The 16550-nt window shown below is 40.2% G+C and overlaps 13 protein-coding genes across 13 annotated transcripts, besides 24 other annotated features; 12 read left to right on the forward strand and 1 right to left on the reverse strand. All coding sequences in view use genetic code 2, as the record gives it.

The window, feature by feature from the left end:
• Positions 1-69, forward strand: a tRNA (tRNA-Phe).
• Positions 70-1028, forward strand: an rRNA (s-rRNA).
• Positions 1029-1100, forward strand: a tRNA (tRNA-Val).
• Positions 1101-2799, forward strand: an rRNA (l-rRNA).
• Positions 2798-2874, forward strand: a tRNA (tRNA-Leu).
• ND1 lies at positions 2875-3837 on the forward strand. The gene has a single exon. A coding sequence (YP_001595572.1; NADH dehydrogenase subunit 1) covers positions 2875-3837, from the start codon at positions 2875-2877 to the stop codon at positions 3835-3837; it is 963 nt and encodes a 320-aa protein.
• A 4-nt stretch (positions 3838-3841) lies between these two features.
• Positions 3842-3913, forward strand: a tRNA (tRNA-Ile).
• Positions 3913-3983, reverse strand: a tRNA (tRNA-Gln).
• Position 3984: 1 nt separating this feature from the next.
• Positions 3985-4053, forward strand: a tRNA (tRNA-Met).
• On the forward strand, positions 4054-5098 carry ND2. The gene has a single exon. Coding sequence (YP_001595573.1; NADH dehydrogenase subunit 2) is annotated over positions 4054-5098 (1045 nt in total).
• Positions 5099-5170, forward strand: a tRNA (tRNA-Trp).
• A 1-nt stretch (position 5171) lies between these two features.
• Positions 5172-5240, reverse strand: a tRNA (tRNA-Ala).
• A 1-nt stretch (position 5241) lies between these two features.
• Positions 5242-5314, reverse strand: a tRNA (tRNA-Asn).
• A 33-nt stretch (positions 5315-5347) lies between these two features.
• Positions 5348-5414, reverse strand: a tRNA (tRNA-Cys).
• A 1-nt stretch (position 5415) lies between these two features.
• Positions 5416-5484, reverse strand: a tRNA (tRNA-Tyr).
• A 1-nt stretch (position 5485) lies between these two features.
• Positions 5486-7036, forward strand: COX1. The gene has a single exon. A coding sequence (YP_001595574.1; cytochrome c oxidase subunit I) covers positions 5486-7036, from the start codon at positions 5486-5488 to the stop codon at positions 7034-7036; it is 1551 nt and encodes a 516-aa protein.
• Positions 7037-7107, reverse strand: a tRNA (tRNA-Ser).
• A 1-nt stretch (position 7108) lies between these two features.
• Positions 7109-7181, forward strand: a tRNA (tRNA-Asp).
• Positions 7182-7186: 5 nt separating this feature from the next.
• COX2 lies at positions 7187-7877 on the forward strand. Its single transcript has one exon. Coding sequence (YP_001595575.1; cytochrome c oxidase subunit II) is annotated over positions 7187-7877 (691 nt in total).
• Positions 7878-7953, forward strand: a tRNA (tRNA-Lys).
• Position 7954: 1 nt separating this feature from the next.
• ATP8 lies at positions 7955-8119 on the forward strand. Its single transcript has one exon. A coding sequence (YP_001595576.1; ATP synthase F0 subunit 8) covers positions 7955-8119, from the start codon at positions 7955-7957 to the stop codon at positions 8117-8119; it is 165 nt and encodes a 54-aa protein.
• Positions 8113-8796, forward strand: ATP6. Its single transcript has one exon. A coding sequence (YP_001595577.1; ATP synthase F0 subunit 6) covers positions 8113-8796, from the start codon at positions 8113-8115 to the stop codon at positions 8794-8796; it is 684 nt and encodes a 227-aa protein.
• Positions 8796-9580, forward strand: COX3. The gene has a single exon. Coding sequence (YP_001595578.1; cytochrome c oxidase subunit III) is annotated over positions 8796-9580 (785 nt in total).
• Positions 9581-9652, forward strand: a tRNA (tRNA-Gly).
• ND3 lies at positions 9653-9998 on the forward strand. Its single transcript has one exon. Coding sequence (YP_001595579.1; NADH dehydrogenase subunit 3) is annotated over positions 9653-9998 (346 nt in total).
• Positions 9999-10068, forward strand: a tRNA (tRNA-Arg).
• ND4L lies at positions 10069-10365 on the forward strand. The gene has a single exon. A coding sequence (YP_001595580.1; NADH dehydrogenase subunit 4L) covers positions 10069-10365, from the start codon at positions 10069-10071 to the stop codon at positions 10363-10365; it is 297 nt and encodes a 98-aa protein.
• ND4 lies at positions 10359-11739 on the forward strand. The gene has a single exon. Coding sequence (YP_001595581.1; NADH dehydrogenase subunit 4) is annotated over positions 10359-11739 (1381 nt in total).
• Positions 11740-11808, forward strand: a tRNA (tRNA-His).
• A 1-nt stretch (position 11809) lies between these two features.
• Positions 11810-11877, forward strand: a tRNA (tRNA-Ser).
• Position 11878: 1 nt separating this feature from the next.
• Positions 11879-11951, forward strand: a tRNA (tRNA-Leu).
• On the forward strand, positions 11952-13772 carry ND5. The gene has a single exon. A coding sequence (YP_001595582.1; NADH dehydrogenase subunit 5) covers positions 11952-13772, from the start codon at positions 11952-11954 to the stop codon at positions 13770-13772; it is 1821 nt and encodes a 606-aa protein.
• ND6 lies at positions 13769-14290 on the reverse strand. Its single transcript has one exon. A coding sequence (YP_001595583.1; NADH dehydrogenase subunit 6) covers positions 13769-14290, from the start codon at positions 14288-14290 to the stop codon at positions 13769-13771; it is 522 nt and encodes a 173-aa protein.
• Positions 14291-14359, reverse strand: a tRNA (tRNA-Glu).
• A 6-nt stretch (positions 14360-14365) lies between these two features.
• On the forward strand, positions 14366-15502 carry CYTB. The gene has a single exon. A coding sequence (YP_001595584.1; cytochrome b) covers positions 14366-15502, from the start codon at positions 14366-14368 to the stop codon at positions 15500-15502; it is 1137 nt and encodes a 378-aa protein.
• Positions 15503-15505: 3 nt separating this feature from the next.
• Positions 15506-15575, forward strand: a tRNA (tRNA-Thr).
• Positions 15575-15645, reverse strand: a tRNA (tRNA-Pro).
• Positions 15646-16550: the final 905 nt, after the last annotated feature.

Consider the following 16550-nt stretch of genomic DNA (forward strand, 5'->3'; position numbering starts at 1 on the left):
GCTAGCGTAGCTTAATTCAAAGCATAGCACTGAAGATGCTAAGATGGGTCTTAAAACACCCCGCGCGCACAAAGGTATGGTCCCTACCTTACTATCAGCTCTAGCTCAACTTACACATGCAAGTCTCCGCAGCCCAGTGAATACGCCCTCGACACCCGTTCGGCAGATGAGGAGCAGACATCAGGCACAAGTATTAGCCCAAGACGTCCAGCTAAGGCCACACCCCCAAGGGTATTCAGCAGTGATAGACATTTAGCCATAAGTGAAAACTTGACTCAATTAAAGCTAAGAGAGCCGGTAAAACTCGTGCCAGCTACCGCGGTTAAACGAGAGGCCCCAGTTGATAGCACGCGGCGTAAAGAGTGGTTAGGGATAAAGAACTTTTTTAAAGCCAAATGGCCCCTTAGCTGTCATAAGCTTTTAGATGTCCGAAACCCAGTAACACGAAAGTAGCTTTAACACAACAACCCGACCCCACGAAAGCTAAGAAACAAACTGGGATTAGATACCCCACTATGCTTAGCCGTAAACTTAAACATCAGTATACAATAAAATGTTCGCCAGGGAACTACAAGCACCAGCTTAAAACCCAAAGGACCTGACGGTGTCTCAGTTCCACCTAGAGGAGCCTGTTCTAGAACCGATAATCCCCGTTAAACCTTACCACTTCTAGTCATCCCAGTATATATACCGCCGTCGCAAGCTCACCCTGTGAAGGATATAAAGTAAGCAAAATGAGTACAACCCAGAACGACAGGTCGAGGTGTAGCGTATGAGGTGGAAAGAAATGGGCTACATTTTCTACTACAGAATATTAACGAATATGCATAATGAAACAATGCTTGAAGGAGGATTTAGCAGTAAATAGGAAATAGAGTGTCCAATTGAATCTGGCTCTGAGACGCGTACACACCGCCCGTCACCCTCCCCAATATTACGCACAAAGATACTTAATACAATAGCACATACATAAGGGGAGATAAGTCGTAACATGGTAAGTGTACTGGAAAGTGCACTTGGATTAAACCCAGGGTGTGGCTGAGCTAACTAAGCATCTCACTTACACCGAGAAGACACCCATGAAAGTTGGGTCACCCTGAGCCAAACAGCTAGCTTAACAATTTTCTTAACTTTTAATTATAGATAAAATAAAATAAACTTACTTTATAAATTAAATCATTCTATTACCTTAGTATGGGAGACAAAAAAGGTTCAACATAAAGCAATAGATATAGTACCGTAAGGGAAAGCTGAAAGAGAAATGAAATAACCCATATAAGCACTAAAAAGCAAAGACTAAACCTTGTGCCTTTTGCATCATGATTTAGCCAGTAATCCCAAGCAAAGAGACCTTTAGTTTGAAACCCCGAAACCAGGTGAGCTACCCCGAGACAGCCTATTAGGGCCAACCCGTCTCTGTGGCAAAAGAGTGGGAAGAGCTCCGGGTAGAAGTGACAGACCTACCGAACCTGGTGATAGCTGGTTGCCTAAAAAATGAATAGAAGTTCAGCCTCATTAACCTTTAGCCAAAAATCAATATAGTAAGACCATAAAGCTACTTATGAGAGTTAGTTAAAGGGGGTACAGCCCCTTTAACCAAGGACACAACCTTTTAAGGAGGATAAAGATCATAATAATTAAAACATATGTTTTAGTGGGCCTAAAAGCAGCCACCTAAATAGAAAGCGTCAAAGCTCAGACAAAAAAAAGTTTATTATTTTGATAATATAAATCTTATTCCCCTATTTCTATTAGGCCAACCCATGCCACCATGGGAAAGATTATGCTAAAATGAGTAACAAGAAGAACTACACCCTTCTCCCTAGCACAAGTGTAAACCAAACTGGATTAACCATTGGTAATTAACGAACTCAATCAAAGAGAGTAATGTGAGCTATCAGTAAATTCAAGAAAAATTCACAACTAAATCATCGTTAACCCCACACTGGAGTGCCACTTAAAGGAAAGACTTAAAGATAAGGAAGGAACTCGGCAAACCCAAGCCTCGCCTGTTTACCAAAAACATCGCCTCCTGCAACAAACCAAGTATAAGAGGTCCAGCCTGCCCAGTGACCAAAAGTTTAACGGCCGCGGTATCCTAACCGTGCAAAGGTAGCGCAATCACTTGTCTTTTAAATAAAGACCTGTATGAATGGCCAAACGAGGGCTTAACTGTCTCCCTTATCAAGTCAGTAAAATTGATCTACCCGTGCAGAAGCGGGTATAAACATACAAGACGAGAAGACCCTTTGGAGCTTAAGGTAAAAATTCACCCACGTCAAGCAGCTTAATATACAAAGCAACTCCTTTATTATAAACCTTGTGGATTATGAAATAATACCTTCGGTTGGGGCGACCATGGAGAAAAAGAAAACCTCCAAGTGGAATGAGACCACCCCTCAAAACTAAGAGAGACATCTCTAAGCCACAGAACATCTGACCATAAATGATCCGGCTAACTAACAGCCGATCAACGAACCAAGTTACCCCAGGGATAACAGCGCAATCCTCTCCAAGAGACCATATCGACGAGAGGGTTTACGACCTCGATGTTGGATCAGGACATCCTAATGGTGCAGCCGCTATTAAGGGTTCGTTTGTTCAACGATTAAAGTCCTACGTGATCTGAGTTCAGACCGGAGCAATCCAGGTCAGTTTCTATCTGTAACTCTACTTTTCCTAGTACGAAAGGACCGGGAAAGAGGGGCCCATACCACCGGCAAGCCCCACCCTCAACCCATGAAAACAAATAAATAGTATTAAAGGGAGAACAAAGTCCCGACCAAGATAAGGACATATTGGGGTGGCAGAGCATGGTATAATTGCAAAAGGCCTAAGCCCTTTTACCCGGAGGTTCAAATCCTCCCCCCAATTATGTTAATCATATTAATTAGCTCCTTGGCCTATATTGCACCAATTCTATTAGCAGTAGCCTTCCTAACGTTAGTTGAACGAAAAATATTAGGATATCTACAAAAACGAAAAGGACCTTGCACAGTAGGAACCTTTGGGCTACTCCAGCCAATCGCCGATGGTGTTAAGCTATTTGTTAAAGAACCAATCCGACCATCCATAGCATCCCCAATTCTATTTTTGGCTGCCCCAACACTCGCACTAACCCTAGCTTTAATCCTATGAACACCCATCCCAATACCCCACCCGCTAATTAACCTCAACCTTGGAATCTTATTCATTATAGCCTTATCAAGCCTCGCAGTCTATTCAATTTTAGGAGCAGGATGAGCATCAAACTCAAAATACGCACTTATTGGGGCCATACGAGCCGTAGCCCAAACAATTTCATATGAAGTTAGCCTTGGACTTATCCTAATCTCAGTAGCTATCTTATCAGGGGGGTATAATCTACTAACACTTAGCAATACTCAAGAAAAAATTTGACTATTATTTCCAATTTGACCTTTAGCAGCAATATGGTATATTTCAACACTAGCAGAAACAAACCGAGCACCGTTTGACCTTACAGAGGGCGAATCAGAGTTAGTATCAGGCTTTAACGTGGAATATGCAGGAGGACCATTTACCTTACTATTCCTAGCTGAATACTCCAATATTTTATTAATAAATACACTCTCAGCCGTACTATTCCTGGGAGCCTCACACAACCCAAACATCCCAGAACTCACAACCGTCAATTTAATAACTAAAGCCTCTCTTCTGTCCTTAGTGTTTTTATGAGTACGAACCACATACCCACGATTTCGATATGATCAACTAATGCATTTAATGTGAAAAAATTTCCTCCCATTAACACTTGCCTTAGTATTATGGCACGCCGCCCTGCCAATTGCTACAGCAGGACTCCCACCCCAACTATAGCCCAGGATCTGTGCCTGAGCACCAAAGGATTACTTTGATAGAGTAACTTACAGGGGTTAAAATCCCCTCAGCTCCTTAGAAAGAAGGGAATTGAACCCTTACACTAGAAATCAAAATTCAATGTGCTTCCTCTACACCACTTCCTAAGGCAAGGTCAGCTAATCAAGCTTTCGGGTCCATACTCCGAACATGGTAGTTAAAATCTACCCCCTCCCAATGAACCCTTACGTTCTTTCCACATTCATATTTAGCCTTGGACTAGGAACGTTCATAACCTTTATTAGTTCTAACTGAATTCTAGCCTGAATAGGCTTAGAAATCAACACACTAGCTATTATTCCACTTATAGCACAACCCCACCACCCACGAGCAGTAGAGTCCGCAACTAAATATTTTATAACACAAGCTGCTGGAGCAGCAATTATTATATTTTCAAGCCTAACAAATGCCTGAACAACAGGAGTCTGAGATATTAATAGCCTAACTAACCCAATCGCCAGCACAATATTTATAATAGCCTTAGCATTAAAAATTGGACTTGCACCCACACACTTCTGACTACCAGAAGTTCTTCAAGGATTAGACCTTACAACAGGATTAATCCTCTCAACCTGACAAAAACTTGCTCCATTCGCATTACTTATTCAAACAGCACATAACATTGACCCGTTACTACTCACATTTTTAGGAGCTGTGTCAACAATGGTGGGAGGCTGAGGAGGCCTTAACCAAACCCAACTACGAAAAATCATAGCCTACTCATCAATTGCGCACATGGGCTGAATAATCGTGATTATTCAATTCTCACCTAAAATCGCTTTAATCTCACTAACAATTTATATTATTTTAACCTCCGCAATATTCATGATTTTTAAAACACTAATAATTAAAAAACTCGACTCAATATCAATCATTTGATCAAACAACCCAATCTTGGCCTCAATAGCTGCCCTAGTCCTCCTATCACTAGCAGGACTTCCCCCACTTACAGGTTTCATACCCAAATGATTAATTTTACAAGAAATAGCTAAACAAGAAATATTAATTATTGCCACAATTATAGCCTTAGCTACCCTAATTAGCTTATTCTTCTACCTACGACTATGTTACGTAATTATACTAACAATTAAACCAGATGTAAGTAATAAGCCATCCGTATGACGATGTAAACAAACTAAAATACCTCTCCCAGTACTATTAATAATTACAATAGCCATACTCCTTCTTCCAACAACCCCAACCGTTTTAATCTTATTTACCTGGAAATTTAGGATAATTTTAGTCCAGAGAGCCTTCAAAGCTTAAAGCAGAAGTTAAAATCTTCTAATTTCCGTTAAAACCTGTGAGACACTAACTCACATCTCCTGAATGCAAACCAGATACTTTTATTAAGCTAAGGCTTTACTAGATGGGAAGGCCTCGATCCTACAAATTCTTAATTAACAGCTAAGCGCTCAATCCAGCGAGCATCCATCTACTTTTCCCGCCATTAAAAACCGGAAAGGCGGGAAAAGCCCGGGTAAATACTAATTTACACTTTTGAATTTGCAATTCAACGTGCTCTAACACCGCAGGACTTGGTAAGAAGAGGACTCAAACCTCTGTCTTCGGGGCTACAACCCACTGCCTATTCTCGGCTATCCTACCTGTGGCAATTACCCGCTGATTTTTCTCCACTAATCATAAAGACATTGGCACCCTCTATCTTGTATTTGGTGCCTGGGCTGGGATAGTCGGGACCGCCTTAAGCCTTCTTATCCGGGCTGAATTAAGCCAACCCGGAGCGCTTTTAGGTGATGATCAAATTTATAATGTTATCGTTACTGCTCACGCTTTCGTAATAATCTTCTTTATAGTCATACCAATCCTCATTGGAGGCTTTGGAAATTGACTTGTGCCATTAATAATTGGGGCCCCAGATATAGCATTTCCCCGAATAAACAACATGAGCTTCTGACTTCTACCCCCATCATTCCTTCTATTATTAGCCTCTTCTGGAGTAGAGGCTGGTGCAGGAACAGGATGAACAGTGTACCCACCACTTGCAGGAAACCTAGCCCATGCCGGAGCATCAGTAGACTTAACGATCTTCTCGCTTCATTTAGCGGGGGTCTCATCAATTCTTGGTGCAATTAATTTTATCACCACAACAATTAATATAAAACCCCCGGCCCTATCTCAATACCAAACACCCCTATTTGTGTGATCTGTCCTTGTAACTGCCGTCCTTCTTCTTCTTTCACTACCTGTTTTAGCCGCCGGAATTACAATACTTTTAACAGACCGAAATTTAAACACCACATTCTTCGACCCAGCCGGTGGAGGTGACCCAATCTTATATCAACACTTATTCTGATTCTTCGGACACCCAGAAGTTTACATTCTCATTCTCCCAGGGTTTGGAATTATTTCTCATGTTGTAGCCTATTATTCAGGTAAAAAAGAACCATTTGGTTATATAGGAATAGTCTGAGCTATAATAGCCATCGGCCTCCTTGGGTTTATTGTATGGGCACACCACATATTCACTGTAGGAATAGATGTAGACACCCGCGCATACTTTACATCCGCAACAATAATTATTGCAATCCCAACAGGTGTAAAAGTATTTAGCTGATTAGCCACCCTTCACGGTGGCTCAATCAAATGAGAAACACCAATACTATGAGCCCTGGGCTTTATTTTCCTGTTTACTGTTGGAGGATTAACAGGAATCGTCCTATCCAACTCATCACTTGACATTGTTCTTCACGACACCTATTACGTAGTAGCACATTTCCACTATGTATTATCTATGGGTGCCGTATTTGCCATTATAGCAGCTTTCGTTCATTGATTTCCCCTACTTTCAGGATACTCCCTTCACAGTACTTGAACAAAAATCCACTTTGGGGTTATATTTATTGGAGTAAATCTAACATTCTTCCCACAACACTTCCTAGGTCTAGCAGGCATGCCACGACGATATTCCGACTACCCAGATGCCTACGCACTATGAAATACAGTATCATCTATTGGGTCATTAATTTCTTTAGTAGCTGTAATTATGTTCCTATTTATTCTATGAGAAGCCTTCGCCGCTAAACGAGAAGTCTCATCTGTTGAATTAACAACAACAAACGTAGAATGACTTAATGGCTGCCCGCCTCCCTACCATACTTACGAGGAACCAGCATTCGTCCAAATTCAATCAAATTAACGAGAAAGGGAGGAATTGAACCCCCATGTGCCGGTTTCAAGCCGGCCACGTAACCACTCCGTCACTTTCTTAAAGACATTAGTAAAATGTTCAAATACATCACCTTGTCGAGGCGAAAATGCAGGTTAAACTCCTACATGTCTTAATTTAATGGCACACCCATCACAACTAGGATTTCAAGACGCAGCATCACCCGTGATAGAAGAACTTCTGCATTTCCATGACCACGCATTAATAATTGTATTCCTAATTAGCACCTTAGTCTTATATATTATTGTTGCAATAGTATCAACTAAACTCACTAATAAATATATTTTAGATTCTCAAGAAATTGAAATTGTATGAACAATTTTACCAGCCGTTATTTTAATCCTAATTGCACTACCATCATTACGCATTCTTTATCTTATAGATGAAATTAATGACCCACATCTAACAATTAAAGCCATTGGACATCAATGATACTGAAGCTATGAATATACAGACTACAAAAATCTAGGGTTCGACTCATATATAGTCCCAACACAATATCTTACCCCCGGACAATTCCGTCTCTTAGAAACAGACACCCGAATAGTAATTCCAATAGAATCACCAATCCGTGTCTTAGTAACTGCCGAAGACGTACTACACTCCTGAGCTGTACCAGCCCTGGGCGTAAAAATAGACGCAGTTCCAGGCCGACTAAATCAAACTGCCTTTATCTCGTCACGCCCAGGAGTATTTTATGGTCAATGCTCAGAAATCTGCGGAGCCAATCACAGCTTTATACCAATTGTAGTTGAATCAGTACCACTAAAAAACTTCGAATCCTGATCTTCACTTACACTTCACCTAGCTTCACTAGGAAGCTAAAATACTGGACCAAGCGTTGGCCTTTTAAGCCAAAGTTGGTGATTACCGACCACCCCTAGTGAAATGCCACAACTAGATCCCGGCCCATGATTTTTAATCTTAACATTTACTTGATTAGTTTTCTTAACTATTATTCCAACTAAAATTTTAAACCATGTTTCACCAAATGAACCAACACCGGTAAATGCTGAAAAACATAAAACTGAAACCTGAGACTGACCATGATAGCAAGCTTCTTTGACCAATTCGCCAGCCCCTCATATCTAGGAATGCCACTAATTGCTATTGCAATTTCACTTCCATGAGTACTTTACCCAACCCCCTCATCTCGAATAATTAATAACCGGTTAATTACAATTCAAGGATGACTAATTAACCGATTTACAAATCAATTATTAATACCACTAAACATAGGAGGACATAAATGAGCACTATTGTTTACCTCATTAATAACCTTCTTAATTACAATTAATATATTAGGCCTGCTACCATATACATTCACACCAACAACACAACTATCACTCAATATAGGATTTGCTGTGCCACTATGACTTGCTACAGTAATTATTGGAATGCGAAATCAACCAACAGTTGCCCTAGGACACCTTCTACCAGAAGGTACGCCAGTTCCACTAATCCCAGTACTAATCATTATCGAAACAATTAGCCTATTCATTCGACCATTAGCCCTCGGAGTCCGACTCACAGCCAACCTAACAGCAGGTCACCTCTTAATTCAACTAATTGCCACAGCTGTATTTGTCCTTATACCAATAATACCCGCAGTAGCAATTTTAACCGCCACTGTTCTATTCCTTCTCACACTACTAGAGGTTGCAGTAGCAATAATTCAAGCATACGTGTTTGTTCTCCTACTAAGTCTTTATCTACAAGAAAACATCTAATGGCCCATCAAGCACACGCCTACCACATAGTTGACCCAAGCCCATGACCTTTAACTGGGGCTATCGCTGCTCTACTCATAACCTCCGGCTTAGCAATTTGATTCCACTTCCACTCAATTACATTAATAACACTAGGACTTATTCTACTACTATTAACCATGTATCAATGATGACGTGATATTATCCGAGAAGGAACCTTTCAAGGTCATCATACACCGCCTGTTCAAAAAGGATTACGATATGGGATAATTTTATTTATCACTTCTGAAGTATTCTTCTTCCTGGGGTTCTTCTGAGCCTTTTATCACTCAAGCCTAGCACCCACACCAGAACTAGGAGGCTGCTGACCCCCAACAGGAATTACCCCACTAGACCCATTTGAAGTGCCCCTACTAAATACAGCTGTTCTACTAGCATCGGGGGTTACAGTAACATGAGCCCATCACAGCATTATAGAAGGTAAACGCAAACAAGCTATTCATTCACTTACATTAACGATTCTACTAGGCCTTTATTTCACTGCACTTCAAGCCATAGAATATTATGAAGCACCATTCACAATTGCAGACGGAGTTTACGGCTCAACATTCTTTGTAGCCACAGGATTTCACGGACTACATGTTATCATTGGCTCAACTTTCCTAGCAGTCTGCCTTCTGCGACAAATCCGATACCACTTTACATCAGAACACCACTTTGGCTTCGAAGCCGCCGCCTGATACTGACACTTCGTTGACGTAGTATGACTATTCCTCTACGTCTCTATCTACTGATGAGGCTCATAATCTTTCTAGTATTAAATTCAGTACAAGTGACTTCCAATCACACAGTCTTGGTTAAACTCCAAGGAAAGATAGTGAATCTAATTACCATTATGATAATTATAACAGCACTATCATCAATTCTAATAATCGTAGCTTTTTGAATACCCCTAATGAATCCAGACTCAGAAAAACTATCCCCATACGAATGCGGATTTGATCCCCTGGGGTCAGCTCGACTACCATTTTCACTACACTTCTTTCTAGTAGCTATTTTATTTATCCTCTTTGATCTTGAAATTGCCCTCCTCCTCCCACTACCTTGAGGAAACCACCTACATGACCCCACTAACACATTCTTTTGAGCTGCATCAGTATTAGTATTGCTAATTTTAGGCTTAATTTATGAATGAACCCAAGGCGGCCTAGAATGAGCAGAATAGGGAGCTAGTCCAAAACAAGACCTCTGATTTCGGCTCAGAAGATCGTGGTTTAACCCCACGTCTCCCCTATGACACCTGTACACTTTAGCTTTAGCTCAGCATTTATTTTAGGATTACTAGGATTAGCATTTCATCGAACCCACCTACTTTCCGCACTCCTATGCTTAGAAGGAATAATATTATCACTGTTCCTTGCACTAGCCTTATGAGCACTACAGCTACAAATCACAAGTTTCTCCGTAGCCCCTGTGATACTTTTAGCCCTCTCTGCATGCGAAGCCAGCATCGGATTAGCACTAATAGTGGCTACAGCCCGCACCCACGGTACCGACCAATTACAAAACTTAAACCTTCTACAATGTTAAAAATCTTAGCCCCAACAATTATATTATTCCCAACAATTTGATTAACACCCCGAAAATGATTATGAACAACCACCACAGCACAGAGTCTTTTTATTGCTTTTATTAGCCTAACCTGATTAAAATGAACGTCTGAAGCTGGATGAACATGCTCTAACCCATATTTAGCCACAGACCCACTATCAACACCACTGCTTGTCCTCACATGCTGATTATTACCGCTCATAATTTTAGCCAGCCAAAACCATATAAACCCAGAACCAATTAACCGCCAACGATCTTATATCACACTCCTTGCCCTTCTACAAACCTTCTTAATCATAGCATTTGGAGCCACGGAAATCCTTATATTTTATATTATATTTGAAGCTACACTTATCCCAACCCTAATTATTATCACCCGATGAGGTAATCAGGTTGAACGACTAAACGCTGGAACTTACTTCTTATTTTACACCCTAGCAGGATCTTTACCACTCCTAATTGCTCTACTAACACTTCAAACTACCTCAGGAACACTATCCATGTTAATTCTCCAATACCCAGAATCATCACAACTTGATTCTTGAGGTAATACACTCTGATGAGCCGGCTGCTTAATCGCATTTCTAGTTAAAATACCACTCTATGGCGTACACCTGTGATTACCAAAAGCACACGTAGAAGCCCCTGTGGCAGGATCTATAGTTCTAGCAGCAGTATTACTAAAACTAGGCGGATATGGAATAATGCGTGTAATAGTCATATTAAATCCACCACCTCAAGAACTAACATACCCGTTTATCATCTTAGCCCTTTGAGGAATCATTATAACAGGATCCATCTGCCTCCGGCAAACCGATTTAAAATTATTAATCGCTTACTCATCTGTTAGTCATATAGGACTAGTAGCGGCAGGAATTTTAACCCAAACTTCATGAGGATTTTCAGGAGCGATTATCCTAATAATTGCTCACGGACTAGTATCCTCAGCATTATTCTGCCTGGCTAATTCAGCCTATGAACGAACCCACAGCCGAACAATAATGCTAGCCCGAGGACTACAAGCAATTTTCCCACTTGCCGCAACCTGATGATTTATCGCCAACCTAGCTAACTTAGCACTACCCCCCCTACCCAACCTGATAGGAGAGCTTATAATCATCGTAACAATATTCAACTGATCCCCATGAACAATTTTACTTACAGGCCTAGGCACATTAATTACAGCTGGATATTCCCTATACATATTCCTCATGTCACAGCGAGGTCAAACCCCAAATCATATCATAGGACTTCAACCCTACCACACCCGAGAACACCTACTAATAGTTTTACATCTGGCCCCAGTAATCTTAATAGTGGTAAAACCAGAGCTTATATTAGGATGATGCTACTGTAAGTATAGTTTAACCAAAATATTAGATTGTGATTCTAAAGACAGGGGTTCAAATCCCCTTACTCACCGAGGATGTACAGTAAAAACGACAGCACTGCTAATTCTCTCGACCGCGGCTAAAATCCGCGGCTTCCTCGAGTTTTCAAAGGATAACAGCTTATCCATTGGTCTTAGGAACCAAAAACTCTTGGTGCAAATCCAAGTGAAAACAGTGACTATAATTATATACTCATCACTTATATTAGTACTACTCACCCTAGTATATCCTCTCCTAAAAACACTATACCCTAATCAAAAACTAGAGCTCTCAAAAATAACCAAAACTGCTGTAAGTTCCGCATTTTACATTAGCCTTCTACCACTTATGATTTACTTAAACCTAAAAACAGAAGGAATTATCATAAACTGACAATGAATACAAATCCAAACACTAAACATAGACATTAGCCTAAAATTTGATTTCTACTCATTAATCTTTGTCCCACTCGCCCTGTTCATCACTTGATCAATTCTAGAGTTTGCACTATGATATATACACTCCGACCCAAATATTAACCAATTCTTTAAATTCTTACTAATATTCCTACTAGCTATAATTACCCTAGTAACAGCAAACAACTTGTTTCAACTATTCATTGGCTGAGAAGGAGTAGGAATTATATCATTCCTCCTCATCGGATGATGACACGGACGAGCAGACGCCAACACAGCAGCGATCCAGGCTATAATATATAACCGAGTAGGAGACATCGGGCTAATCTTAACTATATCCTGATTCGCAATAAATCTAAACTCCTGAGAAATTCAACAAGTCTTTATAGCATCAGAAAACATCGACATAACCCTGCCCATGCTGGGAGTGGTCCTAGCAGCCATAGGAAAATCAGCTCAATTCGGCCTACACCCATGACTTCTTTCTGCCATGGAGGGCCCCACACCAGTATCCGCCCTACTGCACTCTAGTACCATAGTAGTTGCAGGAATTTTCTTATTAATCCGCCTTCACCCATTAATAGAAAACAACCAATTAACCCTAACAACCTGCCTATGCCTAGGCGCATTAACTTCACTGTTTACAGCCACCTGCGCTCTGACCCAAAATGACATCAAAAAAATCGTAGCCTTATCAACATCAAGTCAACTAGGGTTAATAATAGTTACCATTGGACTCAACCAACCACAACTAGCTTTCCTTCACATCTGTACCCATGCATTCTTCAAAGCCATACTTTTCCTTTGCTCCGGATCAATTATCCATAGCTTAAATGGCGAACAAGACATCCGAAAAATAGGAGGCTTATTCCACACCATGCCAACTACCGCAACCTACTTCACAATTAGCAGCCTGGCCCTTATAGGAACCCCATTCCTAGCAGGATTTTTCTCAAAAGACGCAATTATTGAAGCCCTAAATACCTCCCACTTAAACGCCTGGGCCCTAGTCATAACACTAATTGCCACATCATTCACTGCAGTTTATAGCTTTCGATTAATTTACTTCGTTACAATAGGAACCCCACGACTCTTACCAATAACACCTATTAACGAAAACGACCCCTTAGTAATTAACTCAATCAAACGACTTGCCTGAGGAAGTATTGTAGCAGGCTTTATTATTACACAAAATTTTCCACCAACAAAAACCCCAATCATAACCATACCAATTCTAATAAAAACAGCAGCCATCATCGTAACCATCTTAGGTTTAATAATAGCATTTAAACTAGCCGACATGACAAATAAACAAGTAAAAGTTATCCCGGTCATCAAAACACACCACTTCTCAAACCTATTAGGATTCTTCCCAACAATAATTCATCGAATCCTACCTAAACTTAAACTTACACTAGGCCAAACAACCGCAACCCAACTCGACAAAACTTGATTAGAAACCGCCGGACCTAAAAGCCTATCACTAATACAAATAAGCATATCAAAAATTATAAATGACATAGCCCAAGGAATAATCAAAACATACCTAGCCATCTTTGCCCTAACCCTAATACTAGCTATCATCCTAATAATCCTTTAAACCGCACGAATAGCCCCATGGCTTAAGCCACGAATAAGCTCTAATACAGCAAATAACGCTAAAAGCAATGCTCAAGCACAAATTACCAGCATACCCCCACCAAACGAGTATATTACGGCCACACCACCTAAGTCACCACATAACGCAGAAAACTCCCCTCATCCATCCACAATTACCCAAGAACCTTCATACCAACCACCACAAAAAAATAAAGCCATTAAACCAACACCTGACAAATAAATAAACACATAAATTAACACCGGGCGACTACCTCAAGCCTCCGGGAAAGGATCAGCAGCTAAAGCCGCTGAATAAGCAAAAACTACAAGCATCCCACCTAAGTAGATTAAAAAAAGAACCAATGATAGAAAAGAACCCCCGTGACAAGCCAAAACCCCACACCCAACCCCAGCTACCATAACTAAACCAAATGCACCAAAATATGGAGAAGGATTAGAGGCAACAGCAATAAGACCAATAATCAAAGCTACTAATAATATAGATATAGTATAAGTCATAGTTCCTGCTTAGATTTTAACTAAGACCAGTGGCTTGAAGAACCACCGTTGTTATTCAACTACAAGAACTATCTAATGGCAAGCCTACGAAAAACTCACCCGCTCATCAAAATTGTAAATGAAGCACTAATTGACCTACCAACACCATCTAGCATCTCCTCATGATGAAACTTCGGATCCCTACTAGGCCTGTGTTTAATTACCCAAATCCTAACCGGCTTATTCTTAGCCATACACTACACATCAGACATCTCAACCGCATTTTCATCAGTAACACACATTTGCCGAGATGTAAACTTTGGATGATTAATTCGAAATATTCATGCCAACGGCGCATCATTCTTCTTTATCTGTATCTACATACATATCGCCCGAGGCTTATACTACGGCTCTTACCTTTATAAAGAAACATGAAACATCGGTGTAGTACTTCTCCTATTAGTAATAATGACAGCCTTTGTAGGATATGTTCTCCCATGAGGACAAATATCATTCTGAGGGGCCACAGTAATTACCAACCTATTATCCGCTGTTCCATATGTAGGAAACATGCTAGTTCAATGAATTTGAGGCGGGTTTTCAGTAGATAATGCAACTTTAACACGATTCTTTGCCTTCCACTTCCTCCTACCATTTATTATCGCCGCCATAACCATCCTACATCTTCTTTTCCTTCACGAAACAGGATCAAATAACCCAATTGGACTAAACTCAAACGCAGACAAAATTCCATTCCACCCATACTTCACTTACAAAGACCTCCTAGGGTTCGTAATTTTAATTACAGCCCTAGCATTACTAGCACTCTTCTCCCCAAACCTCTTAGGAGACCCAGAAAACTTCACCCCAGCTAACCCATTAGTTACCCCACCACACATTAAACCAGAATGATACTTCCTATTCGCCTACGCTATCTTACGATCTATTCCTAACAAACTTGGCGGAGTATTAGCCCTGCTATTTTCAATTCTTGTACTAATGCTTGTACCAATGCTACACACCTCAAAACAACGAGGCATAACATTCCGACCTCTCACCCAACTCCTATTCTGAACCTTAGTAGCAGACATAGCTATCCTAACATGAATCGGCGGAATACCAGTAGAACACCCATTTATTATTATTGGACAAATCGCATCCGTCCTGTACTTCGCACTCTTCCTCATCCTTATCCCACTAGCCGGATGATGAGAAAATAAAACACTAGGTTAAATAGCCCTGTTAGTTTAACTAAAAACATCGGTCTTGTAATCCGACAACGGAGGTTAAACTCCTCCATAGAGCCCAAAAAAGAGAGACTTTAACTCTCACCCCTGGCACCCAAAGCCAGAATTCTAACACTAAACTATTTTCTGGTATTATATCACCTTTATGATATAGTACATATTATGCATAATATTACATAATGCACTAAATACATATATGTATTATCACCATTTCACTATTTTAACCATAAAGCAGGTACATATTATGTATAATTTTACATAAGCATATAGTCTAAAACTCACAAATAACATATTTTAACCCGGGTAATTTATTAATTCCCTAAATAGTCGACCTCAGAATTTTCCTTGAATAATTAACTACGATTTACTTAAAAAAGATTAATGTAGTAAGAGACCACCAACGATTTACATAAAGGCATATCACGCATGATGGAATCAGGGACAAAAATTGTGGGGGTCGCACTTAGTGAACTATTACTGGCATCTGGTTCCTATTTCAGGTACATAACTGTTATAATCCCACCCTCGGATAATTATATCTGGCATCTGATTAATGGTGTAGTACATACATTTCGTTACCCACCAAGCCGGGCGTTCTCTTATATGCATAACGTTATTTTTTATTTGTCTTCCTTTCACTTTGCATTTCAGAGTGCGCACGGTAATGTTAAATTAAGGTTGAACATTTTTCTTGAATGTGACAATACAATTTAACTATTTTAAGACATAACTTAAGAGTTACATTATATTAATTCAAGTGCATAATACATGTTTAATTTGCTTATACTTACTATATATACCCCCCTTGGTTCGCGCGCGTCTAAACCCCCCTACCCCCCTACGTCCAGAGAATTATGCTATCCTTGTTAAACCCCTAAACCAAGGAAGATTCAAGAACGTATATAGGCCAACGAGTTGAGATAATATTGGCACCCACGTCATGTATATATATATATACACATCAAATTTTAACCGCACTAACGCATTAGCTCATTTATTCCTACTAAAAAACTATAAAAAACAAAAAGTACTAA

The sequence above is a fragment of the mitochondrial genome of Puntius tetrazona (genome assembly GCF_018831695.1).
Source record: "Puntius tetrazona mitochondrion, complete genome".
Taxonomy (NCBI): Eukaryota; Metazoa; Chordata; class Actinopteri; order Cypriniformes; family Cyprinidae; genus Puntigrus; species Puntigrus tetrazona.